Source organism: Catharus ustulatus, chromosome 30, assembly GCF_009819885.2.
Source record: "Catharus ustulatus isolate bCatUst1 chromosome 30, bCatUst1.pri.v2, whole genome shotgun sequence".
Lineage (NCBI taxonomy): Eukaryota > Metazoa > Chordata > Aves > Passeriformes > Turdidae > Catharus > Catharus ustulatus.
Window position 1 is genome coordinate 938814 of NC_046250.1, and position 23388 is coordinate 962201.

At 48.8% G+C, this 23388-nt stretch overlaps 1 protein-coding gene across 3 annotated transcripts in view; it reads right to left on the reverse strand.

Annotated features, from left to right (window-relative positions):
• The window catches only part of ASH1L (ASH1 like histone lysine methyltransferase), a 69450-nt gene extending 47804 nt beyond the window's left edge, over positions 1–21646 (reverse strand). For all 3 annotated transcript variants that reach the window (XM_033082680.2, XM_033082679.2, XM_033082681.1), the window contains exons 1-3: positions 21583–21646; positions 14843–15347; positions 1079–5825 (exon numbers count right to left, since the gene is read on the reverse strand). In XM_033082680.2, the coding sequence (XP_032938571.1) occupies positions 1079–5825; positions 14843–15259 (5164 nt within the window). In that variant the 5' untranslated portion in view covers positions 15260–15347; positions 21583–21646. The remainder of the gene's footprint in view (positions 1–1078; positions 5826–14842; positions 15348–21582) is intronic.
• Positions 21647–23388: the final 1742 nt, after the last annotated feature.

Here is a 23388-nt window from a genome sequence, read left to right on the forward strand (position 1 = left end):
AAGCAATCTCATAGCTCTGCTGCCTTCTCCACACTCCACTCACCACCTCAAGCCATTTCAGTACCAGCACTAAGAAATATGAACTTGTCAAAGATCCAGCTGCTTCCAACTGTCCTTAAAATAAAGAAGGAAAACATAAACCCCCAAATCAAGAGAAGAGCTCTGTCCCTACACAGGTGCAGAGCAGGAGGTGGCAGGAGGCATCAGAGCAGGATCCCATGGGAAGGAGCAAGATGAGAGCCAGGAATGTGAGGAGGGATTATTCAGTCCTGGCAGCTGGTTCTTACTCTGAGAAACATTAGTCACAAGTGGCTTTGGACAATGATTTAAACTTCAAGGGAGAATGTAGGCAAGGAGGGCAGGGAGAAGCAGCTCAGGCTTCCAGGAGCACAAGCCACACTTGCCCTTTGCAGTTTATCTTTTCTTTTCCTTAATATTATGCAGATGACAAGTTCCTGTTCCTGCTCCTCCTGTTCCAGTTTTGCTCGAGGCTGTCAGATGCATTTCCCAACTGTGAATAAATCCCAAATGTCTAGGTTTGGTCTCAGGCATCCCCAGCATCAACCCCACTGTTCTGAGGTGTTGCAAGAGCCTCAAGGCAGGGATTGAAAGCTCTGCTGTAGCCAAGATTGTCAAATAACCAAAATGGAGTTACAAAAGGAATAGGTAACATTTTTTTAAATGCAAACATTACTCATAACAGTAGCAGCAACAGCTGGTCTAAACCAAACCAACCAAACTTCAAACCAAACAGAAACATGGTTTTGAAAACACAAAAAATCATGAGGAACTCTCCCTCATTTCTCCAGAATATTAAAATTGTATGGAAAAAGCAAAGACCTTTGCACGAGAAAGCATCCTCAGCCTGTAAGGAAGCAAGAGGAGTCAGCTGGGAGGAGGGACAGAGCTGTGGGTGGCTCTGGGGGAGATCCCAGCTCAGGCAGAGAACAGAGCCCTCGGTGAGGGCAGGGCTGGACCCCTGCAGAGCCAATCCCCACCTGCCCCCTGCTCCAGCCGTGTTTGGTACAACAGAAGCCAGTAAGACTGGTGGAAAGCAGGCCCAGCCTGACTCCCTTACCTGCCAGGGGCTGCAGGGCCTTCTCCAGGGAAGGCACGGGCTCCTTGCGGAGGGGCCGGCTGTCCTGCCCGCTGAACAGTCCCGGGCTCTCAGGTAACTTTTTACGTCCGTTGGTGCTGCCAGAGCTGGTGACTCTGCAGCTGCCTATTGCACTTGTGAAAAGGTTTGTGTGTTCATCGCTGCTGGCTGGCTCTGAGCTGGGAGTGAACCCCCCCAGGGACAGAGCTGGGGAATTTTCAGAGCAGTCAATCTGCAGAGGCGTCTGCAACCCCAGCGCCAAGGAATTGGACTCGGAAGGTTCCCTCCTGACCCACTGCTCATCTCTGCTCAGCAAACCCTTGGAAGGTGACAGGTGAGGACAAGACATGTGGCATCTGTGTTTCTCTTTATGTTTGTACCTCTCCCCAACAGCCTCCTTCCCGAACCTGTAGCGCTTCAAGGACTCCAGAACCGTTCTGGAGGAGCCGTTGGCCGCGATGGTGTCCATGGAAACCTGCGGCTGCTCGGAGGAGCGGTGCTCGCGGTGCTTGTGGCGGTGCCTGTGCTTGTGTTCCAGCATCCAGCCGTAGGCCATCTCGGGGGGAACGCTGGGGTACGTGCTCATGGACAGCAGAGGAGTCCTGCTGGTGGTGAGGAAAGCTTCCTGGCGCAAGAGTTTATGCTTCTTCTTGTGGTATTTGGTGGGGTTGAGAAGCAGGTGGCCTGTATGCATGTAGGAAGGTGGAGGCAGGGGGGTGGTGAAAGAAGGAGAGGGTGGAGGAGGGTAAAGAGTTGGAGGGTACCTTCCATAATAACCTAATCCTATGGGAGCAGCTGCCAGGGGAGAAGGGGAGTAAGGCATGCCATAGGAGGGGTAGAAGCCGGTGCTGGACAGGGGAAAGCTGAGGCTATGCATGAAAGGCATTTCTGCCATAGCTTCCCGCATTTTTGGAGGCCTGCCTCTCTTTTTCTTTAAATCAGGTTTTCTAATGTAGTGCAAAGGATCTAAAGGAAAAGTAGGGTGGGTGTAGAAACTATTGAAATTTATCCTAAAAATGGTAGGCAGCAAATCTCGGGGTATAAAATGGTGACTTCTGTGGGTTATTCTAATTTCACTTAACCGACTGATTAACTCCTCTAACTCGGCCAGGAAGTCGGGGTCCTGCCTCCCTCGGAGCTGAGGGTACTTCTTTTTCCTTTTTCTCTTCTGCCTCTTCATCTTATCGTAGCTGAGGTAATCGTGGCTGCGGCGCTTGCACTTGTGCTTGTGCTTTTCCTTCAGGTTGCTGAGCACGGTGGAAGTCTCGGGCGGGATGAGGGACACGTGGTCGAACGAGTGCCTTTTCTTCTTCTGCCCGCAGAACTTCTCGGCGCGGTCCGAGGTGCTGTTGTTGTCGGTGCCGATGCCGCTGTCGCTGGGGATGGTCTCGTCGCTGTGGGACTCGCTCACGGGGGACGGGGTGGCCTCTTTGAGCGACGTCAGCTCGCTCAGGTGGGAGGGGGAGTTGGGCAGCAGCGTGGGTGGGGACAATCTCCTCCTCCCCTTGGCCGCTTTCTTCATGGCCAGAGTCTGCACCACGCTGCCCTGCCTGGAGTGGAGGTGCAGGTAGGGCACGGAGCTGGGCTCGATGAAGCCGGCGTCGCTGCTGACGGGGCTCTGCTCCCCGCTCACCGCCGGGGACTGCGAGCAAACCGGGGATGGGAGGATCTCCGAGGGATTGGCCACCGAGGGCAGCAGGTGGGGAAGGACTTGTCCTAGGGATGTACCAGGAGCTTGCTGGGCTGACTTCTCCAGAACTGTCAGGCTGGCAGCACTGCTGGCTAAAATGCCGTTCAGGACAGCTTTGGGTTTCCTCCCTCTCCTTTTTCCTATGTAAATGGTTCCTTTCTTGCTGACGTTGATTTGCTGGCCTAGTTTAGAACCGAATGTGGCAGCAAGAGTTGAGACGGTGTTGTGGAGCTTGGATTGCATCTTCCCTTTGGTATTTGGTTCCACTGTACTGGACAGAATCTGATTCAGAATTTTCTTTCGCTTCAGAGTTTTCATTTTATTTATTTTTCGAATAATCGTTTTCATTAACTGTCCGTTATTTCTCTTGGTAACTTTTCTGTCTGAGTCCACTTCCAAATCACTCATGCTACAAATACTGGGGCTTTGGACTTCTTCTGGCCCTCGGAGCTGGTCCTTCCTCTCAAAGAACTCCCCAGGTCGATGCTGTTCACTTTCAGGCCCCATCTTGCTCGAGTTCTCCGTTCCAACAAAAGGTGCCACAGACAGAATAGGCGGCTTCATTTTAATCGACGACCGGATCTGCCTTTTGGGTCTCCCTCTCTTTTTAGGAAAAGCTTGTCCTGATAAGCTTTGTTTTAGGGAGGGAATTTCGACTTCAGGCTGCAAAATTGGAGGTTCTTGCTCTTCTTTTGACTGCACTGAGAAGACTTTTGATGCTGGGATCTTAAGAGTTCTTTTGGGGGGACCTTCGAGTTCTGGCATTTCCTTGGATTTAGGTCTTCCTCTCTTGGGTTTGTATATGTCAGGTAAGAAATCATCCGACAAACACAAGCTAGAGGGTTGTTTGTGAGCACTGTAGAACTTCTGAGTTTGTTTGTCAGTCTCAGCCAGCAGTGCCAGAGACTGTCCATTAGCTTCATTCAGCTTTGGCAACTGATGTTTGACAAATTCGTGCTCCACAAACGAGGACGAGCCGATGTTTTTCAGGAATTTGGCCTGCTCCAAATTACTACTCGATAGTGCACTGTATGAAATGTTTTTAAAAAGCTCTGACCTTTCCAGTTCCAGACCCTTTGGAGGTCGGCACGCACTTCTTGACACCACTTTAGTCCATCGTGGCTTCCTTCCTTTTCTCTTCTTTAAAGGTTTTGATTGCTGAGTGCTGCTCAGGTTTTTTGCTCCTTGGCAGGATTTCTCAGATGCAGCTATTGCACCGATCTTGAGGAACTGCTTGCTACCAAACAGGCTGGTAAAACTAACTACTGAAGGGGTGACGGTAGCGTGGATGCTTGTCTCAGGTGCCAAAATGGGCTTTTTCCCTGTGGGAGGACTTGTTCTTGAAGTTTCCACATAAGATGCTTTTGAATCACTTAAATCTTTGTCAGCACCTTTAAAATCGGTGCTGAGGCTGTGGTTCAATGTCCTGTTCAGACTCAGGAGGGTGCTGTCCGACGAGAACGCCGTTTTGCCCATCGGCTCTGAAATGCCTTCCAAGAGCTCCGCCGTGGAACTTAAGTGCAATGAGTTGGATGCCAGCTGGGAGGAGGCTGTGGAGAGGCTCCTGCTCAGGGTGGGGACAGACACTGTGGGGGAAGGAGATGGGAGATTCCCCTCTCCCACTGCACTGAACGGGGACTTGGCTGTCGACACCTCCGAGGCACCTCCTGTCCTGAAGTCTGGTGAAGTGCAATAAACGGGAGGCTGCTTCTCGTGCTTCGACGTCTCGTAAATCCCTTTCTCACTGGATGAGTAGGCATCCTGTGGAACACACATTCCTTCACTGAACATCTCTTTGCCTACATCAGCAATTTCTTTCCGAATTGAAAACTTGTCCAAGATGCTTTCTTTGCTCTGTCTCATAATGTGCTTCTCAAAGGTTTTGCTGGTAGTATTTTCCTTCAGTAAATCTGCAGGCTCGTGGCTTTCAAGGCTACTGAGGTTTGAATTGCAAGGAAGCTTAAAGGGCTCTGAGGAGGGCACAAGGGAGTCTGCTTTCAGAGTTCCAGAGTCCTTGGTAGCCAAACCAGCTGGACTGCCAATCCCTGCTGGCTTCTTCCCACAGTCCTTGCTAACCAACCCCACGGGACTGCTGATTCCTGGCATCTTCCTGCCAGGGTCCTTGCTGACCGGTCCCATGGGGCTGCCAAGCCCTGGTGTCTTCCTTCCAGAGTCTTTGTTAACCAGAACTGTGCTGTTACCAGTCCCTGGCATCTTCCTCCCAGAATCCTTGTTAAGAAGACCTGTAGGAGTATTTATTCCCAACAACTTCTTCCCAGCATCCTTGCTAACCAATCCTGCTGGAGTGCTGATCCCTACTGGCTTCTTGAGAGGCTCCTTGTTAGTCAGTGCAGTTGGAGTGCTGATCCCTGGAAGTTTCCTCCCCACATCTTTGCTGATCAATCCAACTGCAGAGCTGGTCACTGGCTGCTTCTTTCCTGAATCCTTGTGGACTAACCCTGGTGGAGTGCTGATCCCTGGAGGTCTCTTCCCAGAGTCCTTGCTAACCAATCCAATTAAGGGGCTGATCGCTTGGGGTTTCTTCCCAGAGTCTTTGTTAACCAATATGGCTGTGCTGCCAATCCCTAATGGCTTCTTCCCTGAGTCCTTGTTCACCAATCCAACAGCAATCCCAGAGCCTGGCAGTTTCTTCACCAAATCTTTGTTAACCAACCCACTCCCAGTTATGGTTCCTGGCAGCTTCTTCCCAGAATCTTTCACCAAACCAGACGTAGTTCCACTTCCACTTCCGGGCTTCTTCTGCTTTGTTTTGGAAGACTTGGAGGGAGGACAAGTTGCAATAAGTTGAGCCAATTTTTCTGTGACAGTTGTTGCTCCATTAATTTCTGTTCTATCCTTTAAGTCAGAATTATGGCTACTGATAAGAGTCGGAGGAGACGGCTTTATATAATCTGTCATTTCAGAATGCAATGGGGAAACTTTCTTAGATAAAGGGGTTGTTTCTACTTGGATACCTTCTTCCACGTGTAACTCAAGTGATGCAACTTCTCCAGCTTTCTTGTAAGACTTTGAAGGGTCCTAAGAGTTAACAAACAAAAAAAAGTCTTTAGGAACAGAGTACAAAGGATCACTTTGAGTAACACAGTATCTTTCTATGTTCAGGTGATCAACACTTGCTCTGCTAACAGGGTTACTGTATAAACAGAGGCTTCAAGATCCTGTTAATTTTAAACCAAACAACAGTAGTATCAAGAATTTAAAGAATAAAATGTCATAATAAAAGAAACACATTCCACAAATAAGTGATATTCCAATTTAAAGCAAAAATTTAAAACAGTGAACATGCTGAGGCTTTCCTAATGTTAATGAAACCCAAACTCCCTCCCAGCCCGGAAACATAAACCATCTAATCTGTCCCCCAATTATTACAAATATCCTCCAAAAATACTGTTGGTGTTTATTAATACAAACCCACTAACAACAAAGTGCTGGGCTATTTATAGTGTGAGAGCACTTGAAGAGCTCACATGGTGCTGAGCAGCAGCTGAGCAGTGCCCTGCTGGCACTGTCACCCTGTCCCTGCACAGCCCTGCTGGCAGCTCAGTCACATCCCCTCAGCCCCTGCACCAACAGCTTCTCCTGGCAGGAAAAGAAATCAAATAAAATAAATCAAATTATTCTGATGCATGGGGTGGGGGGAGGTGTGATAATGCACACACATGGAGTAACTTAAACTCACACTTATTTCCAGTTTCGACCCAAAAAACTTGAAATTTATTCTGTAAAGGCAAGAATCAAAACTGCAACACCCATTACCTTCATAAATCCTACTGAGAGCATCCCAATAAATTCATCTTTTATTTTGGAGGGACATTCTTTACATACAGTGCCCAACACATGTCTGCAGTGCAGGGGACACGTTCACTCCAAGCAGGGGCTGGGAATGGAAGGTTCTGACCCCTGAGGAGAAAATTCTGCCCATAGTTCTGATGTGCCCAGAACAAGGAGGACATGGAACTGTTGGAGCAAGTCCAGAGGAGGCCATGAAGCTGCTGAGGGGACTGGAGCCAGGCTGGGAGGGCTGGGAATGCTCAGGCTGGAGAAGAGAAGTTGTGGGGAGAGCTCAGAGCCCCTTGCAGGATCTGCAGGGAAGCTGGAGAGAGACTGTTCATCAGGAACTGGAGTGGCAGGACAGCTGGGATGGGTTCAGACTGAAAAGGGGAAATTTAGGTTGGATATAGAAAAGAAATTCTTCCCTGTGAGGGTGGGGAGGCCCTGGCACAGGTGCCCAGAGAAGCTGTGGCTGCCCCTGGATCTCTGGAAGTGTCCAAGGCCAGGTTGGAGCAGCCTGGGATGGTGGGAAGTGTCCCTGCACATGGCAGGGGTGGGATGGGATGAACTTTAAAATTATTTACACCCCAACCCATTCTGGGATGCTGGGATTCTGTGGAATAACCTAAGCAGGAGGCTGGAGCCTGGATCCACTGGACACTGGTGAGATGAGAAGCAGTTGTGTGGCTCCAGGCACCCCAAATCCAGGGCTACTCCTTCCTGCAGGGATGGAGAGCAGGAGGGGGGGTTTTCTGTCCCCCTCCAGGCCTGGCACTCACACAGAAACTCCTGAGTCAGCATGACACCACCCTGAGCCTGCAACCCAACGCTCTGGCCACGCTCCTGGAATTCCCTGGGGCACACTCTGAGTGCCAGAGAGTCACTAATGGGTATTAAAGCCAGCAGACTTCAGAAAGCTGCATCCTCCTTTGCATGGCCTGAAATTCTGACAAGAACTTTGGAAGTAAAATCTCCTTTGTTCAGCAGACTTCAAAAATCCACCTAAATATTGACTTGGGAATTCAGTTCCTCATCTCTGCATTTGTTCTTCCTTCTTTCTTCTGCTCCTCCTGGGTGCTGTGCCACTCCTGGGCCAGGTTCTGTGGTGCTCTCTGGGTATCCAACACCTCTTGGCAGGCTCTGCTTTCCCCTGCTCACCTCCACTTCCAAACAAAGAGCTTGGAACTTTGAGTAGACACTTAAATAATAAATACATAACTAACAAAACCCTTCCAAACAGCAGCTTTGATCTGAGCAAGATGCCAGGATTCTGAAAACAAGACTTTAGCATCAAACACAGATCCTTTGAAAGCTGAAGGAATGTGCCCTGGAAAGCTCCTTTCTCATCTAAGGGTGAGTGAGTTTTCCAAGCACACTGAAAATTATTTCAAAGAACATGAATAGCAGAACAGGAAGCATCCACTGAGATGTCAAAAAAGTCTGTAATTTTTTTCAGCGTTTTTAACCCCAAAATTCTTATATGGGATTTTTTTTTTTTTTTTTGTGCCATAAATCTACTTAATAATTAGCATGATTAACAGAAACATTTTGGAGGGAAATTTTTAAGGACAAAATTTCATCCAGTAACTTCCAACAGAAACATCTTGAGATGTTTCCTTTGGAGAAGGTTGCAGTGGCTGCAGAAATATAAAAAAAACTCCCAACATCAGCCAGAGAGACAAAGCTACTTCTTGCAATTCTGTATCATTTAAAATTGCAGAGTTTTGGCTGAAGTGAATAGCAGGTACTGCTGCCACCAAGGAGGATCCCACTGGAAGAGTAAGAGTACTGCAGACAGACACCAAAATCAAACTGCAATCATGCACAGCCCCAAACTTCAGGAATAAAAAGGACACTTTCTGTATGAGCCAACAGTGTTAGAACTGAACTCCACTGCTCAGGTAAATCACCTTCAGCTTCATCAGCCCACACACCCTGCCCCGGACTCCCCCTGGGAAACAACCCCTGGAACAAACCCCAGCACACCCCCAGGACACCCCCAGGGCCCCCCCAAACACAGCCTATAGGACACATCCCTGAGTTCCCCAGGACAAACATCCCAGACACAGTCAGGGCACAGCCCCCAGGACACACCCCGAGGCCGGGCTGTAAAGGACACACCCTCCAGGACATTCCCAGCACACCCACCCCAGGAAACACCTTGGGATACACCCCCAGGACACCCCCCAGGCCACACATCTGAACATCCACATTCCCAGGACACCACTGGGACACATCCCAGGATATCCCCCGGGATGCACCCCCAGGACAAACATTTGGACACATTCCCCAGGACACCCCCAGGGATACATCCCAGGACACAACCCCAGGCCAGGCTTTACAGGACACACCCTCCAGGGATACACCCCCAGGACACCTCCCAGGAAACACATCTGGACACATTCCCAGGACACTCCTTAATTCGGACCCCCCCAGGACACCCCTGGGACACCCATCCCGGATACACCCCCAGGCCAGGCTGTACAGGACACGCCACGACATCCCCAGGTCAGGCTGTACAGGACACCCCACGACATCCCCAGGCCAGGCTGTACAGGACACACCCCCAGGCCAGGCTGTACAGGACACAGGACACCCCCAGGACACCCCCAGGCCAGGCAGTACAGCACACACTTCCCCAGGACACCTCAGGACAGCCCCAGGCCAGGTTGCACAGGACACACCCTGGGACATCCCCAGGACACCCCCAGGCCAGGCTGTACAGGACACACCCCCAGGCCAGGCTGCACAGGACACAGGACACCCCCAGGCCAGGCTGTACAGCACACACCCCAGTACACACCCCCAGTGCTCCAGCCCGTGGCCATGGGGTCAGGCTGACCCTCAGCCCAGCTCTCCTGGGGCAGCTGCAATCTCAGGAACACTCTGGGCAACTTCCAAAGCCACAGCAGGGGACAGGAAAGGTGCCCAGCTCCCCTGGAATAACCCCCCATGCCCATCTCATCAGAGATGGGAAGCACAGACCTGAAATGGATCCCAAGTGACAGTGGCTTCAGTGGCTGTTCCCACAGACCTCTAAAAGTGTCCCTGCCCCTGCCCACAGGGCAGCCCTCAGCTCTTCATCCCCCCTGAGCCCTGCCTGCCTGGGACAAATGCAGTTTTATATCACAGAAACACAAAGTCAGGTAATTCCCTCCTGAGCCCTGCCTGCCTTGGACAAATGCAGTTTTATATCACAGAAACACAAAGTCAGGTTTTAATCTGATTGTGGAAAAAAAGAAAACAGCACCAACATCTCCTGAGTGTTTCACCTGCTCTCTCCTCCTGTCTCCCATCTGCCTCAAGCTTCCTCTCTGCTGCCTCAGTGTTGCAATCAAGTGGACAATGCCATAAAAAACAGACTGAAAGAGTTTTCCTGGAATTCCATGCCTTTCCAGCCCAAATTTCAAGGCCTGCTCCACGTTCCTGTGGTGTCAGATGGAATGAAATGGCCCATCTGGGCACAAAGCTGTTCAAAAGGGTGAGATTACGTTGCATCAAAAAGCATTTTGTGCTTTAAAAACTGAAACATTTGTTCCTGTGCAATCTTTTAGTTCAACTGTCTGGTTTAAGAATCCATCCAATAAAAGTATGGCCCAAAGCAATTGCATAAAACATGTTACATTTTCATTAAATTGGTATTATTCTTAGTTTGACACTGAGCTGAACTGAAAATTCTGCATCTCCTATGTGAACATCTAGTTTCTTGACTTGCACCATTCATCTGAGGAATAATAATTCCAGATTATTTTGATATAAACTTTTATCAGGTTGTAATCTATCACTGGGGACATGGATTATTGGTGGCCTTGGCAGTGCTGGGGGAACACTGAACTCAAAGATCTTAAAGGTCCTTTTCAACCTGAGCAATTCTGTGATTCCAGAATCATCACAGGCACCAACAGCAAAAAAAAACTTTATTCTAAAAAGGGCATCAGGGTTTATTACTACTAGATCATTATTTACTGTCATTATCATTGGAATTTATGTGCAAAAAGCTCAAGGGTAGCTGATCTCTGCTGAGAACAGGGACATCTATCAAGTCTGGTGTCACTTCCCAACTAAACCCAAGTCACAATAAGTTAAAATAAACCAGCCTGTTAATGAAATGTTGTTTGCTATTTCTCTTGAGAGCCACCAGCAAGCAATAAGGATTCTGTATGCACATACATAGATTTACCCATTCTTGTTCTGGCTGTGGTACTTCAGGCCAGTGTTCGGGCTACAACTCAAACAAGCACTCTGAGGAATCACAAAAATTGTTTTGTACTTGTGGCATCAACATATTCTATGTAATCCCCCAAATCAAAATGCAGTTTATTTTTCTAAAAGCAAATTTGAACTACCAGCAAAACAATGATTCTGTGGAATTGGTGCAAGACAAAAATTTATTTCCCAGATCCTGCAGGAAATATTTTTGAGCTATCCAAAAAGAAAACAAATCAATTCTTCAGCTTTTCAACTTTTTTGCTTGAATCTTTTTCACTTGGTGGCTGTGATTTCATCAGCAAACTTCCCTGCACGACCAAAGGCAAGAGAAGGAGCTGCAGAATCCTGCACTCAGCACTTTTACACAGGAATAAGGAGAAGGAGCAGGAGGACGAGTCCCAACCTGCTGCCCTGGGTTAGCACAGAGTTGTGCTGTTGCTGTCACTTCTTGCCTTTTATGTGCTAAACCTTCACCCTGCACCCTGCCAGCACAGCCAAACCATTCCTGCACAGCCCCCTACAAACCAACAGGGGCAAAGTGTCCATTTTTGTTCTGGTTTGGGTTTTTGGGCTTAGCACAGCAATGTGTGCCTGGCCCAGGATGTTTCTGGAAGAATGAAATCCATCCTTGGTGTCAAAAAGCAAACTGAGCACTGCCTGGTTACTGCAGAACCTGCTAATTTTGTTTCTTGCAACACCTGGGAATCTCAGGCATTTCTGGGTTTCCCTTTACTACTCCATGATTTTCTTGTCAGAAAAAAAATATTTATTAACTTTTATGCCTACACATTTCTGGAGGACAAATTGTAAATGCAGGAGGAAAAATTTCTCCACTGAAAGGGTGGTCAGGCATTAGGACAGGCTGCAATTACCATCCCTGGAAGGGCTCAAAAACATCTGGATGTGGCACCTGGGGAACAGCTGGATTCCAGGATCTGGGAGGGCTTTTCCCACCTGAATGATTCTGTGATTCCAGCTCACCTCACCCTTTTCAGACTGGAGATAAACCCTGTTCTCATACACCTGAAGACACTCCCCAGGTTTTATGAGTCCTGTCAGCACTAAACTTGAGGAAAAAAAAAAAAAACCTGTCAGAGATGGCAGTGCACAGGATTTCCCCACTATTTTCACTTTAGTACTGGTATTCCCAGGAGAAGAACTCCACTACTTCTCTTTGTCTTGCTGTGTTCACTGTGCACACTGCAAGTGCTAAATTTTCATTCTAATTCTCTCTTGCTCCTTTAAAAGAACAGTTCTGTTTCAGAGCTCCAAGTAAAGCCACACCTGGCTCTGAATGGGTCACATGCTTGCTTTCCCCTCCTCTGCATCCACAGCAAAAATTCATGGACAGCTTTCCTCTGCTGTAGTGTCATTTGCAGTGCTAAAATTCACTTTATTACATGGCAGTAAGACAAAAAAAACAACCCTTGGGTATTATATTCCAAACATGTGATGGTTTTAAGCCATCATTGCCATTTATTTCCACACAGACACTTCTAATCCCACTTCAGGAATCAGCAGGATGTTGTTCAGTGTCATTTCTAACAATCCAAAGTGCAAAATGGCAGCAGGGAACAGACAGACTTAAACACCATCTCAGAACAATTCAGGGGAGAGCAGAGGATCTAAAGTGAGTTATCATGAGTCAGGGATTTGAAACTCTTGTAAATAATGCAAATTTAATGCAACAGATCTGCATCCTCTGCATCAAACAGCAGGGCTGCTTGCCAGGCAGGAGCTGCAATCTAAAACTGACCTGGTATCAACAGTGTCATGCCCCACATCAATAATGTTCTACAACATCACTAATATTTGCCTCCCTTTCTACTTTCCATTTGGAATGGGATGGATCTCTGGAAAAAAAAATCCTGGTGTATCAACAAAGATGTCAAGGATGAAGAATCCCTGATGTTCCCATGCAAATTCAAATATTGATTATTTTCTCTGCTAAAAACTCCCAGGGCACGAGCTCTTGATGCAGAGGGGAAGTCTCCAGACACAGTGGTGCCTTTGGAGTGTAGAATCAGGGAATTATGGAATGTCCTGAGCTGGAAGGGACCTGCAGGGATCATGAATCCAACCCCTGGTCCTGCACAGACACCCCAATAACCCCACCCTGTGCTGGGAATGGTGTCCAAACCCTCCTGGAGCTCTGGCAGCCTCAGGGCTGTGCCCATTCCCTGCCCAGCACCCTCTGGGAGAAGAACCTTTCCCTGATATCCAACCTAAACCTTGATAACTTCACATTAAACCTCCCCCAAATCAGAGATTTTCAGCTGCAGGGGCCACCTCAGTTCAGACATCAAGAGAAATCATGGGTTGGATATTCCAGACTGGCTCAATATTCAACTCATTGCAACAGAGTCTTGTCAAAAAAAAAAAAAAAAAAAAAGAAAAAAAAAATCAGTGTAATAACAAACTGCAATCGACTCTTCCAACGTTTTTCAAGCCAAAGTTAGAAACATTAATAGAAATAAAAAGCTTGTTCTGAAATGGAAGAATGTAGAATAAAGGCCACTGCCAAATTTTAAGTTACACAACACACACTTGAGAATTTCTTGTTCAATAGGCTGACTAAAATCACCTCAGTTTCCAGAGGAGGAAAACCCCAATGTGAGTGCACTGGAGAGTCTGGGAAAGGCAATTTCAGTCCTCACATGTAACATCCAGCACACTTGTTCTGTCAGCACAGAATTTATTACTCAGAATCCCCCAATACCACACTAGTTTGGGCTAAAAGGGATTTTAAAGATTTCATTCCACCCCCCGCCATGGGCAGGGACACCTTCCACTATCCCAGGCTGCTCCAAGCCCCATCCAGCCCTGGACACTTCCAGAGATCCAGGGGCAGCCACAGTTGCTCTGGGCACCTGAGAATGGGTGGAATTCCTTCCCAAAACCCCATCTAACCCTGCCCTCTGGCACTGGGAATCCATTTCCCTGTCCTGGCACTCCAGGCCCTTGCAGAGTCTCTCTCTGGCAGGCTCCCCTCAGGCACAATGAAGTCATCCCCAAATTTCACTTCTCTTTAAGGTGACTCTTCCTCAAGGCAAATTCCAGTCAGGGTTTGCCAGGAAAAGGTCTGGGGATGTCAGACAGGCATCACCTCAGCACAAGGTGAGGAATTTTCCTTCCCCCTGGGCAGGCTCTGCCTTAGGAGATCTGCCAGGACAGATTTCTGAACAGGACACAGAAATGGAAATGCTTCAGCCTTGGGAACCTCTGGAGCAGGAGCCCCCTGAGCAGACAAGCCCTGCAAAGGAAGGATTCCAACTTCCAGGGATTTCCTGGATTCCCCTGCTCAATCACCTGGCATATTGTAACATTTAACAAAACTTTACATTTATTGGATAAAAGAGCAGGCAGCAACCAAACCCTTCAAAAATTTAGCATCTATGCAACTCTATTTGTAATCCTTGCCATTTATCCAGTTTTCCCTATCTGCTACTGCTGCTCTCACTGATTACATCATGGAGATCATAAAAACAAATCCTCGAGGCAGGGCTACTTCCTGCTGCTTGGAAAAGCCCTGGCACGTCTCTCCAGCCACTGAATTTACATGCAGGTTATCACCAGGCTGCTTCCCAACTCATTTGGAAAAGTCTGTTTTACTTTTCAGACCCTGCCTGAGCCACTCATGGCAGTGACAGGTGAGACACAGCAAAACAACTGGTTCTAACAGGTAGGAAAAAATATAAATCCAACAGCAGAGACAAGCACAGCACACCCAGAGCTCCATCTCAAGAGAGACAAGACATCCAAACACTTCCACTTTGTTACTAAAAATCTCCCCATGACTTTTCAGAAATGAACCCACTTCAAGTGAACATGGGAATTATCTTTCACTGCTGTTGAAACAACAAATTGGCAGCCTGTGAAAAAGCATTTTTTCCTGCTAATGGCCACAAAATCAAACCATTCCTAACTCCAGACACTTCAGTATCAGAGGTTACACAGAAAAAGAGCAGAACACGGTGCTGCAGAGATGATGAAGCTTTTAAACACAGCTTCAATGTAGCATGACTTGCAAATCACCCCACACACCCATCACTCACTTGCTTCGAAGGACAGTGCTCGTTCTTCTCCTCTGTCATCTTCCCACTCTTGGGAGCCTTTCTTGGCTGCTTGATGCTGGTTTTTATGGCAGGCCGGCAGACATAATTCTCCAGGTTCTTGGGAGGTTTTTTTGTCCTCTTAGCTTGAAGGCCAATCTTCAGTTTGAGGTTTCCCTCGGAGAAGTTGGTTTCTTTCACTGAGAACTGCTGTGCATCTCCCAGAGCGTCGCTCTTGGCGCTCTCCGCGCTCCCCTCCCTGCTCTTCTTCTTCCCTTCCTCCTCGTCCTTGCTGCAGCCTTCGAGCTCTGCTTCCCCCTTGGCCACCAAGGTGCCAATGTTTACCACAGAGGGGCTTTTCCCACAAAACCCTTCAGAATCAGAAGCCAAGCCTAACATAGCAGTACTCCGAGGGTCCATCACAGGCGGAATATTTGCCTTGGGGTGATTTCTAGGGAAGATTTACAGAGGTGTGTTCCTCAGAAGAGCTGTTCCAACATCTTTCACTCTGTGGGAGGAGAAGACAGATAGAATAAACTTGGATTTTCTAGCAGAAATTAAATTAGTATTAAAACCAAACAATTGTATTTCAGACAAGCAGCTGATGTTCCAAGACACCAACCCTTCCAGCCACCACAATTTACCATTTTAAAGTGTTTTACAGATAAGTGAAAAATAAAAAGCATGTCAATATTATAATTTCCAAATGATGGCTACAGATTTTAATATTGACCACCAAAGTAATTTTTAAATTTATAACCAGAGCCCAGTTAGTCCCAGACTTGCTGCTTCTGGATCCACTGGAAGAGCTGCATCTAAGGAAGGAATGAGCAAATGAAACCCATGAGAAAGCATCCAGAGCCCAGAAATATTCTGGTTTTAATTATCTGAGCCACCAGGAAAGTTGAGCCTAAGCCACGTGTGCATCAGTTTACAAACACGCCACAAAATCCGCTCGTTAGTTAAGGACTCTCCACAATTCAGGAAGAAGGATGGGAGAACAGAAGCCAAGCCCAGCAAACATTCACACACTGGTTTGTGCTTCCTGAAGCATGGGAAGAGGGAAGGCCACACTTCCAGCAGTACAGACACAGCTAGGAATACAGAATTGAGCTATAAATAAAATAATAGGGGGAACCTTTTCATCCTAACTATGACAAAAGCAAATTAGAGCCAAGCTCGAAGTCTGGGAGGAACCTCAGACCCCCTGCCCACCACAGAGAGCCCTGAGCTTCCCTCCTTGCCAGAGAACAAACCAAACCTGTGCTTGTTAATTTTTTGTTTGGGAGGGACCTTAAAGATCATCTCATCCCACCCTGCCCTGGGCAGGGACATTTGCTGCTATCCCAGATTACTCCAAGCCCTGCCCAACCTGGCCTGGAACCCTCCCAGGGATGGGGCAGCCACAGCTTCTCTGGTGCCAGGGCCTCACCACAAAACCATCCCCCTGTCCTGTCTCGAAACCCTTGGAAAATTCTCTCCCATCTTTCTTGCAGGCACTGAAAAGATATTTGTTCTGGGGGCATTCTAAGGAGGAAATGCTGAAATATCTCCAGCACTTAAGTACCTTTATCATTTTTGAAATGAAATGGATCAGAAAAAACACTGATTTGCTGAAAAGTGCATCACAGCCACCAAACCAACCTGAATCTTCTGTCCTTATCTTCTCTACAGTCATTAAGGCTGAATTGTGAGCAAAGATGTCATGAACTTCAAACTGGGTTTCAAATAAAGGTCTCCAGGTGCCCAGCACTGTTCTGTGATGTTTGGCTCCCTGGCAGGTCCCAGAGCCCCCTGGGCAGACACAAAGTGGGGAAGCAGCAGCAAGGAGCTGCTTTTGGGGTGGCTCTGGAGCTCAGGCACTGCACGGGAAGGGGAAAGGAGCAGGAATGTGAAAGGTGACACCAGAGAGCACCAAGGCAACTGCGGTGCCACAGGTTGGAGGACAGATGCCAGGATTAGTGGGGACACCAGAAATGCTGCTGGGAACACCAGATGCACAAAGCCAGGCTTCCCTGGCTACATCCTCAGAGAAAACAAACTTATTTCCATGTGTTCTGTGCACATTATTCACGGGGTTTCTATCTGCAGCTCTGGCTTTCCAACTCTGCACATCCTCAGAAATCAAACTGCTATTATTACTCAGAAGACCAAAGGTAATTAGATGAAATCTCCATTTTACAAGGAGGAAAAAAAGGGTAGAGCAGTGTGACATGGACACAAAATGAGTCAGTGGCACTGCCCAGTTCAAAGCCCAATGTTAGTCCAACAGGCTTCACCCTGTCACCAAAAATGGGATTTTTTATATCCAACAATGTGCAAGGAAAACTGGCCAGCAGGTAAATAATTCTGAGCTAAAGAATTTGTATTATTCAAGTTCTAGAATGCCATCATGCAACTCTCAAATCTGTGCTCACACAACTATTTCCTTCTCTAGTGACAATACTTCAGACATTTTCTTACAAATAGAATTAATTCATCAGCTTCAAATACAAAACCAACAGCAAGACTCACACACTGACCTTAGAAACTGCAAGACCCAAAGTTCCAGGTGGGAATCAGAGCAAAGGAAGGTGTGCACATCCCACACTGTGCTGAGAGCATTGTTAACTACCCAGAAACAAATCACTAAATTGATGGCTCATTTATTTATCTATTAATTGCTCTCAACACAGACAACAAAAATGCCAATCCTGCCCCTAATCACCATCTTGCCTCTATCACTGTCATCTCCTCCCAGCTCCCCAGTTTCCTCACTAATTCACAGGATGTGTGGCTGGCCCTGGGATCTCATCTCCCTCAATCCCCACCTGCTGCTTCCTCCCTGCCTTATCAACTTCGAGCTTCCTGTCACTGTCTCCAAGGTGTTCTCAAGTGTACCTTGGCTCTCCCCCTGCTCCTGCTCCTCAGAGCTGTTTCCTCAGTGATGCCACTATTTGTTTTCTTTTCTCACTTTGCTTTCTCTGTGCTACTCCTCACTGCTGCAGGATCTGTTCTGCTCCTCCTGTGGATGTCAAAGCAAACGAGCAACTGGTGACAAAACCTGCAGGAATTTACCCTGAAAACTCTGCTGCTCTGGGGTTTTAAAGACCTGAAATCATATTTAACCATGTGAGATAAGGCATTTATCTGTGTCTCTGCTTTCCATGTTTGGTGCATGAAGTTCCAAGTCTTGCTCTGAATTATTCTACATCCATGAGATCTTGGGTTAACAAAACTTTTGCTGGATTGAAAACCATTCAGAACCAAATCCCTGCATGGCCTCTGATGATGAACAAGACATCAACAAAGCAAACCACATCAAACCCCCACCCCTCAGCCAGGAGGTTCTGTAGATCTCAAATCCCTCCTGAAATTGTTCTTCCCCCCCAAAAAAATTAACTATGCAGCATTTTAACATCCATTTTGACACGTGTCACCTGGAACTGAGCAGTGCTCATTCATGATTTCTCTAATGCCATATCCAGTTTTAATACCTGGCATTCATCCTTATTCCCCTGGTGCCACATCCCAAGCCCTTTCTGCCCATCAGCTGCTAAGATTTCTGTTCTTCTGATCCTCTGCTTTCCCAGAAAGAAAATGCCAAGGTTTGATTCTGTCAGATCCCAGATATGTTTCCCCACACTCCCTCAGCAATATTAACTGAGATTTCCCCCTCTGTTCAATTCAGGAGGTTGTGCTCATTCCTGCTGCTGCTTTTGTTGATGAAAACACACTGTCATGTCATATTTGGAAGGTGAATATTTTTCTTTTGGTTCTTTTCATTGCTTCAGCTCCAAGGGACATTAAAACCAATTCAGCTGAGTGTTAGAAACCCCAGAATATTACTAACTCTGTGGCCTCCCACAGTCCCCTCTCAAGTTCCTTGTCTTCTTTTCCTTGCTATAGAAGACAGGTTCCACACTCAAAAAAGAGAAATAAAAAGTGGGATAAAGCCTTACAGTATTTGTCTACATCACAATCCCTGAACAGGGGAAAGAGGAGCTCAAGGCCCCTGGATCACCTGCACAAATATCCTTAAAATGTTGGGAGATGGAGACATTTATCAGGAATAAAGCTCCTGTTTGCTTTATTTTTGTTTATTTGTTACAGGAGGTAACAAATAGAACATTTTCCAACCAGAATCTGCTGGATGTGTCTCTGACAGACACAAATCCCAGGGGACCTGTCCTGTCAGGAAGAATATTCCCCAGGAGTGCTGGGAGCAGAGGCCACACTCAGGGAAAGCACCAGGACCAGGTTTTGTGGGAGGAAAGGCAGAGGACAGACATGGTAACACCCTGCAAGTGCAGAGATAAAATTTCTGCTGGTTTTTAACCTGACTCCCTACCTGACTGCAGGTCTGGAATCACAGGGCTGAATTTGGAGGTGCAGGGTGATTCTCTCAGTTCCCTATTCATATGCAAATGGAGGTAAAATTGCTAAAATCTGCATAACCAAGCCGTGTTTGATGGGAGCAAAGGTTCCTCCACCCTTAGGCTTGAGTGCCAACATCAGCCAACTCTGCCTGTTGAGGGAAAAGCAGTTTGGGAATTCTCCTAAAATATTACCCCATCTGCTACAGGGTGAGTCAGGAGCTCCCTGAGAGGTCTCTGCACCCATTTATTTATTTCTATCCATCCAGTAAAAGATGAGGCTCACAGCAAACCAGCACTTCCCTCTAACTCCAGACAGATACTTTGGTTATTCCCAACCCACCCAGTGCCAGAATGGCCACACCTGTGCTCAGGTGATGGACAGAAACCCAGGGACAAACACAGGTTCTGCTTTCACAGAACAATCACAACAGGTCTCATGACAGATTTTTTTCCCTATGCAAGCTGGAGATGGGACTCATGACCTCACTGGAGAGGGAGAATGTGTCCACAACAACACCAGCAGCAGCAGCAGCAATTAATTTAATTTTTAAAAAGTCAACAATCCCATAGACAACAATATCTGTTTAAAAATACCCTTAATTCAGTAACTACACTATTGCCACTTTTCTCTTGTGAAAACAGCACTGCCATTTTTACCAATATGTCTGTCTGTTCCATCAAGGAAAAAAAAATGCTTTTTATATCCTCCAGGACAGTTTAAACTTTCAAAAACAACTGGGAAAAAAATAAAAAAGCTTCTTCTGGAAATTGTAACTCAAATTTTGTCACTGGTTATTATCACTCAAACCTTTTTAGGCGACTGCTGACTGCCTGTAGCAAAGAATTCAAGTCCAAAAAGAAGTTGTGGTAATTTTGTCTTTTAAACCAAGATGTTTCAGACTTAGAACTCTTCAAAATGAAAAAAAAAAAGCCTCTCTTTTATACTCTCAGACAGTTGAGAAAAGCTCTGAGTAAGAACACTTCCTAAGAACTCAAGCAGGCAGACAGATGATGATTTTAGAGCCCATCTCTCCCCATATGTTCAAGCAGCTGCCACAACTTCCCTGCTTCCCACAGAGGCACCAGGGATGATCCCAAGGTCCTCAAGGATGACCAGGGGAAACACAAATCCTAAAGAATTCCCCCCAAAACCCCACACCCCTGGAAAACGAGTGTAGGTGCAATCTAAATTACTACAAGGAGGACAGCCAAGACAAACCAGGAAAGAAGATGCACTGTCCCTGAAAATGAAAACTGAGATTTCAAGGGATGAGGGTGAAGCCACAGGTCCTGTCCCTGCTCCCAGAGCTCCCACCAGCTCCAGTTTCCCTGCCCGGCTGCTGACAGCACACAGGAGAGTGAATGCATGTCCTGGGGCCATCGCATGGAAACCCACATTCCAAGCAGCTTCCAGTTCTCTGCTACATAATTAACAGGGTGAAGAACCACAAACCAAGGGCCAAAACCAGGAGTTAGAAAGTCAAGAGACCACGGAAAGGAGGGACAAGGATGGGAACACATTTTGGCTTTTGATGTGACAGATCGGTAAGGGCAAGATAAGGCTCAAGCACCTAAACCCAAATTCATGGTCAATAAAGCCAAAACGCAACGAAAGTAAAATGTCAGAACTATGATTTTGGAGAAGGGAGATGACAAAGTCTACAAGACACTGACCCAGTAAAACAAGCAGTATCCCAAAACCCAAAAAACCAAATAAATACCGGGCAGAGAGACGCCAGCCCCGTGCCCGCATCCCCCGGGGCAGGACCGAGCTCTGCCCGGGGAAAGCCGAACTTCGGGGATGCGCAGCCTCGGGCACAGCCCCGTTCCGCAGGGGAGCGGGGGCCAGCAGCGGTCCCGGGGCACTGTCAGGGGACACCCCGGTCCCCGCACACCTCCGAACGCGGTGTCAGGTGTGCCGGGATCCCGCAACCCCCGCGGGCTGCCCCGGCCCGGGCCCCGCCGCTGCTGTCACCGGGCCCCGCCGCCAGCGGGGATCCCCCGCCCCTCGCCGCGGTCCCTGTCAGGGATCCCCCGGTGCCTCCTTGGCCCTCAGGGATTCCTCAGCCCATCCCCGGCTCTCAGGCACCCCCAGCCCCGCTCCCCGGCCGGCTCCGCGCCGCGCTCCGGGCCCTGCTGGGGATCCCCCCCCGCCGCCCCCGGGGATCCCCCGCCGTCGCCGGGGATACCCAGCGCCCGCCACCGGGCCCGGAGCGGGGATGCGGTGTGAGGGAGAGGGGGAGGTGAGGGGGGAATAAGGGGGAGATGCGGGAGGGGGGTGCGGGGCGGCCCCGCGGCGGATCCCGGCGCGCCTCCCCTCCCCCCGGGCCGCGGGCCTGAGGCGGTCCCAGTCCCCGCCCGCGCGCCCGCCCGCCCGCTCCTCACCGTGTCAGCGGCAGCGCGGCCGGGGCCGAGCACGGGCTGCTCCGCGCCGCATCCCCGCGGCCGCCCGGGCGCGGACGGGGCCGGGGCGGGACCGGGACCGAGCGGCCGCCGCGGCGGGGCCTGAGCCGAGCGAGGCGGCGGAACCAAAATGGCGGCGGCTCCTGCTCCGCCGCGAGCGAGCGTACGGCCACGCCCCCCAGTCGGCCACGCCCACCCCGCACCAAGCCACGCCCCCGGTACGACCACGCCCTCCACGGACAGAGGGCGCGGCGGCCACGCCCCCGCTTTGACCACGCCCACAAAGCTTTGGACACGCCCATTAAGCCACGCCCTTCTCACCCAGGCCACGCCCACCTGGAAAAGTGGCCGGGAAAGATGAAAGACGGGAAAGGGAAAATCGCTTTTTTATCCCAGAGTGATGCAGGTGGTTTGTTCGTACAGAAAGCCACCTTTCCTTGAATGCCACACCCACGCGCTTGCCAGTTCGGAGTCATTAAAGTCTTTCCGTGAATCTGGAGTTATGGGATGCTAAGGGGTTGGAATGGATCTTAAAGGTTATTTAATCTCAACCCTCCTGCCATGGCAGAGACATCTTCCACTAGACCAGATCACACAAAGCCGTGGATTCTTCCAGGGATCCAGGGGCAGCCACAGGTTCTCTGGGCAGTCTCTGCTAGGGCCTCCCCATCCTCACAGGGAGGAATTTCCTCCTAATAGGTGACCTAACTTTTCCTTCTGTTAATTTGTACCTGTTACTCCTTGTCCCTGGCAAGGAGTCCCTCTCCATCCCTATAGCCCTTTTAGATCCTGGAAAGTGCTCTGAGGTCTCCCCAGATCCTGCTCCTCTCCAGGTTGAATATTCCCAACTCTCCCAGCCCTTTTAGCTAAGTTTTTGTCCACACTAGGCTTCCTCCAACAGTTTCATATCCTCTGTATTTCAGGAATGATGGAATGATGCTCACAGTATCTCATGGGAATTACCACAGCCATTTGTAATTGCTGTTAAATAGTGTTTTAAAACATTGTCTGCCAGAAATATGAGAAATTAATTTAAAAACTGTATTACAGTAATATGTATATATAAACCCCAAATGAACAAAAAACCCTGGGGTTAAAACACCCATAGCAAAAAGAAATGTGAAGTCTTTGCAGAAGCAGAGATTTAAGTTGTTCATGCCTGAAAACCTGGCAATGAAACCACGAGCAGCAAATTGTTTTCACACAATGCATGCAAAATGTAATACTGGGGGTCCAGATAACTCCTCAGAAAGGAGAAATAGGCTGGCCCTGAGCCAGCACTGTGACCTGGAAGGCCAACAAAATATTGGGGGCATCAGGATGAGCATTCCCAGCAGGGCAGGGAGTGATGCTGCCCCTCTGCCCAGCCCTGGGAGGCACCTCTGCAGTGCTGGCTCCAGCTCTGCATCCTCAGCAGGGACAGCAGCTCCCAGAGGGAGAGATCCCTGCCCAGGAAAGGCTGAGAGGAGCCCCAGCTGAGAGGGACCCTCAGGCCTGGCTGTCCCTGAGTGCAGGGAGGGGCAGAGCAGGGCCCAGGCTCTGCTCCAGAGCCAGCAATGGCACCAGAGCCACGGGCAGGGACTGAGCCCAGCAATTGTCCCTGCACAGGAGGCACAACTTGTGTGCTGGGCAGTGGCAGCCCTGAGCAGAGCCCAGAGAGGCTGGGGAGCCTCGTCCCTGGGGATATCCCAGAGCCAGCTGGCCACAATCCTGTGCCTGTGCTCTGGGATGGCCCCACGTGTGACCCACAGCGATCCCCGCCAGCCTGACCCATCCCGACATTCTGAT